This window comes from Sinohyriopsis cumingii, chromosome 17 (genome assembly GCF_028554795.1).
Source record: "Sinohyriopsis cumingii isolate HCF-2022 chromosome 17, ASM2855479v2, whole genome shotgun sequence".
NCBI lineage: Eukaryota > Metazoa > Mollusca > Bivalvia > Unionida > Unionidae > Sinohyriopsis > Sinohyriopsis cumingii.
The window spans coordinates 71681789-71696143 of NC_142977.1; the positions used below are offsets into that span (position 1 = coordinate 71681789).

At 35.5% G+C, this 14355-nt stretch overlaps 1 protein-coding gene across 1 annotated transcript in view; it reads right to left on the minus strand.

Moving 5' to 3' along the window:
- The window catches only part of LOC149779215 (uncharacterized), a 76434-nt gene extending 62369 nt beyond the window's left edge, over window positions 1–14065 (minus strand). The window contains exons 1-4 of the mRNA XM_089939784.1: window positions 13917–14065; window positions 7774–8982; window positions 5135–5352; window positions 1417–1511 (exon numbers count right to left, since the gene is read on the minus strand). Of these exons, the coding sequence (XP_089795910.1) occupies window positions 1417–1511; window positions 5135–5352; window positions 7774–8825 (1365 nt within the window). The 5' untranslated portion in view covers window positions 8826–8982; window positions 13917–14065. The remainder of the gene's footprint in view (window positions 1–1416; window positions 1512–5134; window positions 5353–7773; window positions 8983–13916) is intronic.
- Window positions 14066–14355: the final 290 nt, after the last annotated feature.

Genomic DNA, 14355 nt, shown 5'->3' on the forward strand with positions numbered 1-14355 from the left:
TATTATCTTACCTCTGAAATCTGGAAGATAACAGATTTGTTCAAAAATGCTGGAGCCAATCTTGACACTCAAAATCAAAGTGTGGCATCATTATCCTAAATGTGAAGCCAAATCACTTAGACTGGTTCAGGGATTTATTTGCAGAACACCATTAACTGAACTGTTTATACAGCATGAAGACCAGACCAACTGCATCCTGAATGTGGTTACCTTGGGGTACTGAATAAACTGTGATTACAATGACTTGTCAAACTCATATCAGACATGTCAACCATTTTCTCCAAAATAAATGAAAACCCACTTTTGTTCACTTTGTATCACATGTCAAGCTAATCCACTTTTGTGTGAATAGGAATTAATGAGCATCACTAATCTGTTGTCTCCCTCTGTACACTCTCCAGTGGTAAAAGAAGCCTGCAATCACATGCCAGCTCAATGTAATGTTTATGGCCATTGATTTTACAGTCATCAAAGTGATTCAATAATTAATTCTGTCAACTGTCGCAAGATGAATGGTTGTTTTTTGCCCTCATCATTACCGGTACCTTTAATAAGCTTGTACCTCAGTCTGAATAGGAATCTGCTTTATCACAAATTGTGGAGCATGTCAGCTGTTTTGACTGCTACCTATTAACAACACCTTCAGTTAAACCACATGTTAATTGGAGTAATCAAGTAGTTTCACAGCTAGATGGATGACTATTCCATCAACATTACAAGGAAAACATTTCTTAAGTTTATGTTCAACTTGAATTTTTTAAAATTTGTCAGCTTAAGAAAACACTTGCAATGACCTAAAATTGTATGTACTATTAAACTTGTGACTAATTCTAAAAATATGGTGTCTGGTAAAATTGGAAAGTCTGACTATTTGGGTAAATTAAAGTATACACAGTTAAACCAAGATGTACTAATCCTCAAGTTACTAATAATAATTCTCCTTTCCTAAAGCTCTTTTCATTTAAAAGTGACTCCAGACAGAATACAAAGAATAATTGTCAAACTTGTTGCTAAAAACTGATTTTGTTTCTGACAAGCTACCTTGCATTCAGCCAGTGTTATGAGGTACAATAATAAGATTTTCAACATCACCACCATGGCAGCCATGCTGGACGTCAGACTGGTACATTTTTATTTGGGTCATACTGGACATTATAACTTGATATAAAAAAAAGTCTTTAATGAAAACTCCACTTCAATATGACCATCCACTCAGGAGAAGCAATAACAAGATTTTCCAGATGCATGGTGGAGGATATACTGGATGTTCGAGAGGTACTTTTTTAAATTCAGAACCTAGTAGACTTTGAGACGAGTCCACATACGATCCATCCAATAGTTTAAGGGTTATAGTGATAACTGGATCAATGACAACAGGCCATTGCATAATCTCTCTATGAAAACATTATTACTTACTCTTTCATAGGACTTCCTGCGAAGTTCATCATATTCTGCAACCTCAATTTTCTTAATCACATACCTTCCAATCTCTTCTTCAGTATCTATCTTTGCTGCAAAAATGAACATTAAATTGAAACAAGGTTGGGGAGTTTCCTGGGCTTTTTATTTACCAATTTTACTGACTTGAAATGTGACTGAGTTTAGATATAAAAAAACAACTTTTCTTTAAAGTTTACTGATTTGTGATACATAAAGACATGCTGAATAATATTGCAATTGTTCACTCTTCGTACCTTCGTATTCGCTAACCAAGGTTCCAATATGCTAACCTATCTCTTCCTTGGCAGATTGATCAGATATTTCAATGCTTCAGGTCTATGAATTTCAATGGATATGGTAGCATGGGGAGCATGCAACTGAAATGAAATCATAAATAAGAAATTTTTCACTGCTGATCCATCATTTGCACAAATGCATCCTTTGCCTCAAATACACCTGTAATGGCTTCTCTCTGGTACATAGTCATACATTCGATGTTTTCAGCCGATGTCCAATGCACTGCTTTTATATGCTGCTGATTAGTTAGCATTGCATACTAAGGGAGGCAACAGATGAAATCCAATAGATGTCACTAGAACAAAGCATTGAAATATATGATCAATCCACCAAGATGTAGATAGGTTAACATATTGTAACCTTGGCTAGTGAAGATGTTGCACCTTAAGCTTCTTGTGAATTCAGTAACTACTGATCTTCACATAACTACCAAGACATGACTACTTGTCAGCATATGTCCATATGTATATTTCTGTGCATGTGATTACTAGGAACACAAACCTAATTTATTTCCAGTAGATGTGACTGGTATTCAAAATAACTTTGTACTTTTAGTCCACCTACACGATCTTTATTTATAGTAAACTATTCAAATAAAAATGACCAGCTTAATATGATTAAATATGCTCCTTGCACCATTTACATCTGGAAATACTTGTGCAATGACAGTGATCAAATGAAAATGATATTATATTATGGCATCCTAGTACTGCATACAAATCATTGACAGGTAAACAACATGTGAAAAATTAAATATCAAATTGGATACTATTCTCTTCTCATGCCATTATTCTCTTAAAGGAAATTTCATATATCACACAAATCTGGACTCATTTAATAACTCACAAAAAATAAGTTGCTTTGTGTGGCTTAGAGGTTCAATGGCAGCAAAACAAATGAAACAAGGGCCATAACTCAAGGTGTGCTTCATAAATGCAGCAATATAATGCTGTCATTTATATAGTGTAGTCAATATGCCTATGAAATGACATTTGTGCATACAATGGTATTTCAAATGAGAATGCAAAGCTTGAGACAGATTTGTATCAAAAGGCTGGAACAAATCCAGCCTGGGTCGACACTCAGCCCATTTCAACTTGTATTCTATGGAATGGAAAGTCAAACAAGGGCCTGAATAAATAAAGGAAGTGAAACAAAAAAAGATGTCCCAGATTTGGAGTATCAGATGGCACTATAAGCACTGACTAAATAATGAAAAGAAGCATGCAAGCTACAAACTCTCTATGCAGGTACATAGTCTGGGCAGGCCAAGACTAGAGAAAACTATTTAAATGCAATGATGCTGACACTAACACTGATGAGGCAATATTACATAAGAAACCATTCATACTCGCTTATAATTTGAATCCAAAAGCGAACTGCACAGGCATTTAAGAGTTTAATGTTGTTTTTTCTGAGTTTATCATGGTATAAACTGGCAGTTGCCAACTCACACTGCAAATAATGCCGAAAGTGCGTTATATAAGTTGTGTGAGTCGACAACTGACAGTTTATACCATGATAAACTCAGAAAAATATAATGTTAAACTCTTATAATTGCAATTATTTTGAATTTTGTTTATTTTTTATTGTTATTTTGTTGTTTTGAAAGATATTTCCAATCAGTTTTAGAGCCTGTTTAAGCGTATGAACTCTTGTTGAGGCGTCTGTATATAGCTATTTATAGAACAGTTGATTTTCCATCTGCAATGTAATAGCTATGTCAATATAAGACAAAATAATTATACCAATAGTAGGTGATCCAAGGTTAAAACATTCCTGGAATGATTCCACAGCATGTTTTAATCTTCTATCTAAATTGGCACATGTGATCTGAGTAAAAGTTCAATATTCAAAGCAAAAGATGTGTTGTTTTGTTTGAAAGATGAATGACTCTTGGATTTTGATGTTATCATGAGTTCATTGTAACTTGGCCAAATCGTTGTTGTTTAGACACATGAGTAACTGATTTTTGAGTCTTTAAGTCTTATTTGGTGTTGATGAACAGTTTATGCTACCAACAGAGGCTTACACTTACAAATGAAATTAAGACTATCAGTAAATGGTTATAGTGATGGGGGTCCAATAGTCAAACAGTGCAAGACATCAACACTGACAGTTATGATGGGGGATCTCCCACCCACCCAACATCATAACTATCAAGGTCAGTGTCTTAAATTGTAGGACTGTGAATCCATTTGTTATAATGTTAAACTTTGAACTCCCCTCCTTCCAATTGCTATATGCATTTACCTACAGTTCTAAATTCATCTGTAACAAGCTGCAGAGAAAGTGCTGTAGCCCTGTTGTTCTTAGCAGATTTTGAGTTTCACAGCTTTTCTTTTTCAAATCTAGTCAAAGAAAGATTTATTTATATTCAGAAAAACAGCAAAGTGTGTTATTTGATTCTGCCAAATCAATTTTGTTTAATTTTTTAAATAAAAAAATAAACCCACCATTTTTATTTCATTTTAAGGCATGTAGTTCAGTACTTACATTTGTAGCTTTGCATATGTCTCTGTTTATAGAAGTTAGTATAAAATATTTCTCCGTACAGCTTATACAGAAATAAATGCAACTGGGTCTGATCACATGATTATGTTCTGACCAATGGAAATCTTCCCTTTATTTATCAAATGATGTAACTACAATTATTACACAATGCACCAGTAGATCTCGATCTCTGTTAAAAGCAATCAGTACAGCAAACAGCATAGACATGATCTACCAGTGCTTTACATGTCAGCAGATCAGACTCTTAAGTTGTATGCAAGTGGACTTGACTTATTTTCATTTATATATAATATACAAATTACCTGTTATAAGTATTCATTTTATATGAAATTTGTCAAACAAAATCATCACAAATTGTGTCGGGAGTTTCAAAATTATTTCTTAGAAAATGATAACAAATGTGCAATTTTATCAATAATATGACAAATTATACAAATGTTTCAATGAAGAAGACTTCGTGTTTATTTTGTATAATGTTATAACACAATATTATAAACATGTATGTGTCACATAAAAAACATGCAATTTGTTTATTAAGTATCATAATATCAACTGTGCTAAATCAAAATGTGAATTAGCAACAGTAATGGACTTGGGGATTTTTAAATCTCACTTCCAACATTGGTTATATCATGTGGCAGTAATTGGAGTTAACTGCCTTTTCCAGGAGCAAACCATGGCAGCCAACCCAGGTCATGGCCTGGATAGTTATCAAACCCCAAACCCTTGGATTACAAGTCTAACTTTCTACCAACTGTGCTACCATGATGGTAAACATGGATTTTTTCTAGATATTATGAATGTCTGTTTCAGTGAATAAAGTATCAGGACAACAATTCTAAATTAGGATCAATGAAAAGTTTGTAAATTTGTATTGATGTACCTTCATAAACGGTTCCAAATGACCCTTTCCCTTTTATCTTCTCCCAACAACAGAGATCCTCCATTTCTGAAACATCCAGTTCAATAATTTGGCCACATCTTAGGTTATGAAGAAAAGATACTGATTGCTCTTTCTTCTTTTTCCAAGTACGGACTCGTCCTCCCTTTCTTCTTCCATCTTGGTCTCTCAAATCATGTGTTTGCAGTTGGACATTTGCTCTTAAAACATGAAACAATAAATTCAAAAAGTATTATTTAATTCTCATAAAAAATTTAGTAAAACATTTTTAACAGTGGCAGTCAGATGAATCGATCTATCCATTTTAAAAGCACGTGTCCGTTCATGAACAGACTTATACTTTCCTAAGCTGCATGTTGTCAAAACTAGAACTTCTGAGGTTTCATTATTTTTAAAATAGCTTGATTGGGAACAAAATATGTGGTCAGTCAGCAGATGAACAAGAGTCCCTCCAAGGAAGTGATACTCCATAGTCAAACAAATCTTCCAGGAATTAACAAAATACCATATCTTCATTTTGACAGCTAAGTGTTGAAACCATCTCTGATACTGTTGACATAAGATTTTCAAAGTAGACACTGTAAACTGGGCACTAAATCATGGCAAGTAAGGTACTGCAAAGAAGGCATTAAGACAGTGTAAGCTGGGCACTAAATCATGGCAAGTAAGGCACTGCAAACAAGGCATTAAGACACTGTAAGCTGGGCACTAAATCATGGCAAGTAAGGCACTGCAAACAAGGCATTAAGACACTGTAAGCTGGGCACTAAATCATGGCAAGTAAGGCACTGCAAACAAGGCATTAAGACACTGTAAGCTGGGCACTAAATCATGGCAAGTAAGGCACTGCAAACAAGGCATTAAGACACTGTAAGCTGGGCACTAAATCATGGCAAGTAAGGCACTGCAAACAAGGCATTAAGACACTGTAAGCTGGGCACTAAATCATGGCAAGTAAGGCACTGCAAACAAGGCATTAAGACACTGTAAGCTGGGCACTAAATCATGGCAAGTAAGGCACTGCAAACAAGGCATTAAGACACTGTAAGCTGGGCACTAAATCATGGCAAGTAAGGCACTGCAAACAAGGCATTAAGACACTGTAAGCTGGGCACTAAATCATGGCAAGTAAGGCACTGCAAACAAGGCATTAAGACACTGTAAGCTGAGCACTAAATCATGGCAAGTAAGGCACTGCAAACAAGGCATTAAGACTCTGTAAGCTGGGCACTAAGACACCACAAGATAGGCACTAAGACACCGCAAGATAGGCTCTAAGACACCAAGCATATCACTAAGGCACTAAACAGAACACCAATTAATTATACTACTACTTAACCATGGAACACAACACTGCAAGAATTGTGCTAAGACACTGTAAGCAAAGTGCTAAGACACTGTAAGCAAAGTGCTAAGACACTGTAAGCAAAGTGCTAAGGCACTGTAAGCAAGGAACTAGGTCAATCCTAACATAAAGCAAAAGATTTATATCAACTGAAATTTAATTTTTAGAGTTAAACTGCAAACCAAATTTAGCCAAAGTTGAAAAAGAATAGGCAGCAAATTAAGGGTCCAGCTAGCCTTGAATTTTAGGTAGAAGTGACTTCTCCCTTTGGACACAACAAGGAGAAGTGGACATGAAGCAAGAAACTCATCATATATATATACATATATATTCACATGCCTGTGACTGTGCAAGAGTTGGTTTGTCAGCATAAATGATATCAAAACTAGGCCTAGCTAATGATGGCTTGATGAATACCATTCGCTACAACACTAGAACTAACCTGGCTAAGGCGAAGGGGTATCTCAAAAGGTATAGAGGTCAATGTACCTCTAAAAACATCAGAGGGTGAAGTCGTTTTTGCTTTCCTAACAGAAGAAGGCGAAGTTTACATTTACATTTTTTTAGGCGACTTAGTTGCCCACTTCACCCGGTAGCATGACCATTGCCTGAGCAATCTCACTGTCCTATGCCTTGGTCATTTATATCTGTTCAGGGTTTAAATCTTGGCTGGCTGAATCAATTAATTATGGTGTTTGAAAAAATAACCAATCAGACCAGGAAATCTGAAGAGATAAATGACTGAAATAGCAGCTGTTTACTGATTTCCTTGTCTGAGCAGCTTAGGCTTTTGTAAATACCTTAGATGGACCTGGAAACAACCGTTTCCAATGATGCATCTGTCATTCAGTTCCAATAGTTTACTGGTGTCAATGTAAACTATTCCATGCTCAAAATATTACTGCATCTAGTTTTTCAAACAATTATCAGCCTACATACCAGAATTAATGTGATAATCAATAATGAAAATCCACAATCTATAATTGTCTAAATGGAGTTATATTTTTTTTTTAAACCTGAGTACAACATCAAAATCATTGCTGAAATTGTGCAACAATAAGCTAATCATCATATATCAAATGCTTTTGCACCTCTATTTTATGTCCATAAAAGTCAAACTAGTTTTTGATCAAGCTTGTCAACTTTTTTAATTACACTAATACTTAACCATGGAACATTCATGCAACACAACACTGACCAGTAACCAAAACCTACCATTTATTGATTACAAATCTGAACTTATTATGTGACCCTATTCTTTCAAACATGAACTTACCCTGCATGACTTTCATCGATAAAGCCCTGTTTCTCTGAGGCCTCCATTGTATTCCTTGTATCATCTGTTGATGATGTCTCACTAAGCTTGGCTCTCTTTTGCAAATGTGGAATAGACGGTGACAGGGACATTGCATCTGAATCCTGAATACTTTGTGGTGAGTCATGTATGGGCTGTTTTTTATCCACACCTGTATGTTGCTGTGGATGTTGTTGAACATGTTCTTTTGAATAGGCTTGTGTAGGACTCATCTGTGCTGAAAGTCTGACTTGACCATGTGCATCAGGATGCTGACTGAGTGAGACTTTATTTGCTGAGACAGGGCCTTGTCTAGTCAGACCTGGTGTCTGGATAGGGCCTGGTCCAGTCAGGCCTGGTGTCTGGATAGGGCCTTGTCCAGTCAGGCCTGGTGTCTGGATAGGGTCTTGTCCAGTCAGGCCTGGTGTCTGGATAGGGCCTTGTCCAGTCAGGCCTGGTGTCTGGATAGGGCCTTGTCCAGTCAGTCCTGGTGTCTGGATTGGGTCTTGTCCAGTCAGGCCTGGTGTCTGAATATGTCCTTGTCTAGTCAGACCTGGTGTCTGGATAGGGCCTGGTCCAGTCAGTCCTGACGTCTGAATAGGGCCTTGTCCAGTCAGGCCTGGTGGCTGGATTGGGACTCGTCCAGTCAGGCCTGATGTCTGGAGACTCTTGTGCTCATGCTGATTATTTTGTTGAAGTGGCTGCTGTTCTTGCTGGATTGCCTGCTGCACTTTTTGTTGTTGTTGTTTCTGTTTTTGTTCTTGTGAATACTGCTGATCATGCTTTTGCTGTGGCTGTTGCTGACTACATTTCATTTTGTACCAGAGTTCTGCTTGCTCAGCCAAGGTCATCATCTTCATTTGATCACTCTCTGACAACTGTTGTTCTTGTGGTTTCTTATCATGTTGTTGTTCATGATGTTGCTGTTCTACTGGGTGCTGTTGTCTGTGTTGCTGTTGTAGTGGCTGCTTTTGCACCTTTAACCAGATTTCTGCTCTCTCAGCAAATGTCCGCTGGTTTGACTGGTCTGCCATTTCTCAGATTTGCATCTTAAGGCCTAGAAGAATCTAGATTTTAAGACTCCCAGTAGTGATCCCATAAACATTTCTCAAACATTAAGACATGGGTAGGAAGTTTCTGGAGATTCTCTTGCCCCACATGTACTTGATCTGAACCATTTATATATACTATCTGAAGAAGAAAAATAAACATGTAAAAGGCCCCCAATGCTTAAGCTCTAAAAAGAAGAAGCAGGAAGCCATCTAGAACTTCAAATGATCCTGGCAAAGGGACATTCTCAGTCTGTGGACAATGACAAGGTTTTCCTTTTACCCTTATCCCTCCCTCCCCCCACCCACCCATTGAAGAAATAATTAACTCTGAAAATGTGTCCATTATCAGTTATGGGTTCCCAACTAGCTGACAATTTTTTTTAGAGAGGCATGATTATAACTGATGTGACTCCAAGCATTAAAACTCCAAGAAAACCCAAATAATTTCAAAGACATAACAACTTCAATGACAATGTGTGTATTTTACTAATTCAATTTTTGGAAATGACTATAATGTCTTCTACATGTATTGGTGGTTTTTCATGAGAAACTATAGCAAATGAGTTCAAATGAAACAAGAAATCTGTAGGAAACCTACACGACAAAGATTTCATTTTAACAGCCAATTAGTTTTCATTAATAAATACATAAATGTACATTATAAAGTAGAGCTATTATATCTGTGATGTCTCACAAAGAGGTGAAATATCTCACAAATATTTAAGATATGTTAATCTTGCTCTAAGACTGTTATAACTAATATAAAAGTTCTTACACTTATATCTTTAACCCTTTTTTATTTTTATTTTTACAATAAATAAAATAACTTATGGAAGGTAAATAAAAGTAAAAATCTCATGATCATGCCTTAAGTCTAGTTTAACAATTAATGAGTTACAGACTATGGGAATTGTTCAGTAGGAAGTCTTAATATCAAGAACATATCAACCATTCAGTAGGAAGACTGAAGAAAAAGAACATATGGACCATTCAGTAGGCATTCTGAAGATAAAGAACATAGGGACCATTCAGTAGGAAGTCTGAAGAAAAAGAACATATGGACCATTCAGTAGGCAGTCTGAAGATAAAGAACATAGGGACCATTCATTAGACAGTCTGAAGATAAAGAACATATCAACCATTCAGTAGGCAGTCTGAAGATGAAGAATACAGGGATCATTCAGTTCAGCTATTATTTTCTGCATACAACATGCATCTTGTAATTAATCCTTACTTATACAAGTAAATCTGAGTTACATTTTTTCTAATTAGGGCAAAACAATACCCAGGAAATGTATGAAAAAGAATATTTTATTCAATCACACAGAATGAAACCTGGAAATTACATGAAAAAATAATTCAATAGTTTAGGCAACTTGTGATACCACAAGATGTTAATAGTTATGTTTAATTTTCCTTGACGCATCCAGTGTTTTACTTAAGACAGATTGTTTCACAATCTAAATTTAAATATATGTACAAATATGAGGATTATATTTGTTTTTTTAAAAACTAAAAGTGCTTCTAAGGGACTGATGTTCCACTGGCCAAATGGACTTTGCAGGCATTTCCAGTGACACCATTTCTTTCCTCCTTTTACTCCTGAATATATCAACTGTCTTAAGAAATTATAATAAAACAAATCTTGTAACAAAACTATTTTCTAATATGTTTGAGTTAACTTGTTCACAAAAATTTCTTAAAGGGACTTCACTGTCCAAAAATAATTTTCATAATTCAAACTAAGGTCATTTCTACACTGTACCTGCTGAATAGTAGAACTAGCTCTGATATACTTTTAGTGAACAAATAAGATTGTCAAATTACCCACTGTGGCAGCCATACTGAATGTAAGACCTGCACTGTTTTCATTTACAACAAACTAGGTAACATTAGAAGGATTTGGTGAAAACCCCATGCTGATACTGCATAACCATCCCACCAGGGAATCAGTAACAAGATTTTCAAAATGTTCATTGTGTCAGTTAAGATTTAGGTCAGATCAGCACCATTTTCATTCAGCACAAAACCTATGTCAATATGACTTTTAATTTAGGAAGATTAGCAAAAACAAGATCCATTCTGATGGAGTAACAATAACAAGATTTTCAAGCTGGTCATTGTTCATAACAGATGTTCAAGAGGCACCAGTTTCATTTTCAACCACCTAAACATGAGAACAAGTTTTCTGGTAAAAGAAAACAATGCCAATATAACTAACTGTTCTGGGTTGGTAGCTATAAAAAGATTTTCAAGATGGCTGCTCTGGTGTCCATACTGGATGTCAGACAGACACCATATTCATTTACAACCATCTATGCATCACTGGAAGTCCTATAGTGAAAACCCCATGTTGATTTGACCATCCATTCAGGTGGACCACCTATAATTAAGAACCAAACAGAGAATGATAAGAAGTCTTCTGGTGAAAACTCCATGCCAATATTAGCTATAAGATTTTCAAGATGGCTGCCATGGTGGCCATACTGGATATCTGATTGGTACCATTTCAGTGATAGTCCAATGAAGCATCAGAAAAAGTTTTAGTGAAAATCCCATATTGATATGACCATCCATTCAAGTGGAGTAGCAATAAAAACTGTTCAAGATGGCCACTGTGGTGGGCATATTTGATGTCCAAGTGGCACTATTTTACTGAGAACCAACAGGACATCATAAATCCATGCCAATATGACTCTCTGTTCAGGAAGAAAAGCAATAACATGATTTTCCAAATGACATTAGTCACCATACTGAATGTCAAACAGCACCATTTTCATCTGGGACCAACTAGACAAAATATCATAAGATGTGGCAGCTATAACTGATGTCTGAGCAGCACCCTTTTCATTTATGACCCACCAGTCCTAATGCAACAAATGTATGTGTCAAGTTTCTTGGCAATCCTCCAAGTAGTTTCTTAGGAGTAGCAATAAGAGACTTATGATGGCATACTAATGGACATTTTAAGACAGATGTCAGACAAATGACAATGCCATAAGCTCTTCTCAGTCAATGACAACTAGAGTGTGATTTGGATTTTTAACAATTCTCCAGTTATGGTGCTAGAATATCAGCAATGTGACAGTTTATAGTGATGTCTAACGTTGGGGCATCATGACACAGATATGTAGCACCATGTCCCACCCAGTAACATTATCTGACACCAGGCCGACCAGTCCTAACTTCTTAATGTTGGATGCCAAGCAATGCAGTTGCTAGTACCATTTTTGTAAGTCTGGTATGACTTGGCCAGGGTTCGAACCCACAACATCCTGCATCTGAGGCAGATGCTCTAACTATTTAGGCCACTGGACAACTAGAGCTAAAAATCATTATAATGACCTATGACCATAAAACCTGAAATAACTGAATTCATCTCAGATACTTTCAAGATATATCCACATGCTAGTATTTTTATGGTTAAATCCATAATTTTTTATATCACTCAAGTTACTCAAATGGGCATCATTCAAGATTTCTACAAATACATCGATGCTTGTTGTATTAACATGCTCACAAGCCATTACAGATAAAACAAATCTAAAGCATTGACTTAAAATCAGTGTGAGTGTTGATTATGGACTTGCTCATTGAAAACGTACTAAATGCAAAGTCTGACAAATCCATTTATATATGTACTAGTCATCTAGACTGATTACAAATCCATTTATATATGTACTAGTCATCTAGACTGAATTACAGTGAATACAAATAATTCTGAGTACAAGAAACTTTAGAATAAAATAAAGAGATCCAGCAGCAAATGTAAAGTTTGCCAAAACTAAATTTACGTTGTTTTCCATATTAAACCGTTCAGAGAAATACTTTCACTTTATTCCAGTGAATGCTGATTTTGGGTTGGATGCTGCAATGAAATCATCCAAAATATGATCATGTTATATTATTTACTTAACTACCATAGCATAGTTTACATTTTTTTAATGTTTTATTTTGTTTATCACCAAAACTATATTACAGATTGTATAAATCAGAATGTTACTCTGTATACATTGTGTGTTTTTATGTTCTCAGTCATAAGGCATGATGTCATTACCATTACCAATGGGTGACTTTAGGAAAGGAAAATATTTTTCTTTAAACATTTTAATTGTTTGGCTAAAAAATATTTTTCTTTAAACAGTTTAATTGTTTGGCTAACTTGTTACTACATTTTTCATGGTAGTTTTAGCATGTTAAATAATAAAAATTAAAAACAAATGAGAAGACATAAAACACCAAGTATCAGAACATTTTAAAAATGCAGATGCAGTCAGTATCGATGAGGAATATGACAAGTTTCATACTGGACTCAAATAGTAGAGCAAAGTGACATATATCCTCTACCAAAACAGACAATTTCTCTCTTTAAAAAGGTGTGAAGTCTAAATTAATTAATTGATATGAAAAATATGCATAAAGCATTTAAGAGACTTTCTTCATTTACATTTATTCTTAAATAACTATATATAGAACACAAATTTTTGTTTAATAAATGGTATCACAAGGCTAGTGCAAGGTAAAAAAATATATTTGATACACAGAGTAAGAAAAACAGAACAGGGCTTATATGTTGTTATTGGCATATTAAGGTCCTGAAATTACTTTTATAGGTATAAGAGACAGTTACAGAAACTAGATGTGTGACATGTTCCTTCTCTTCTTCCTCTTGCTTCCCTGCCCACTACATCCTTTATCTTTTTCCCTCAAAACAATAGTCATCTTCCCCCTAAATCATTTTTCTTCTTTAATGAAATAGACTATCCTACAAACCAGATATAGACAGCGAGCAGTGTGTTCGCTTGTTTGCATCGGGAGCTTCCGTTTGAAACGCCAATAATTCAACAGTGTTTACGACCCATTGGAAGTAGTCAGGTTAGAAATTGTAAATCATTGAATAAAATAACTAAGTTTTGTACATTGTTATATCATTGATGCTTTTCATTTTTAAAATTGGCGGGGGTGGGGTTTACAAAGAACCTGTAGGGTATGCGAATACAGTAGCAGATTTTTGCAAGCCATACATTATGTTGTTTTTTTTTAACTCGGATCTCAAAAAACAAATATACGTACTGCATAAACTAGTGTTCACTTGCGAAGATGAAAAAAAAGAATATTTTGATTGAAATGAGCGTAATGACAGCCATGAACATTATTGTGATCAAAAGTCCCACTGAAAAGACCTTTTGCCTATTCCTAGTTGGAGCACACTACACTGTATAAATATGTGACAAAGTGAAAGCGGATATGAAAGAAGAAATGGTCTGCGTAAAAGATGGATATTTAACCGAAACAGCTAAACTGCTGCGGAATATATCACGGTTGCTGCTTCGTTGTTGTATTCGACTCCTCTTCTTATCTTCCTCTTTTATGTATTTGTATGTAAAACTCTTAGCAAAGCTCTGCATATAAATCAGTATGTAGATTATCTGAACTGCGTTCATAAATAATAATTGTAATGATGCTTACATCATATGTTCTCAATGCAGAAGCACAGTGCAATGGAAATGGG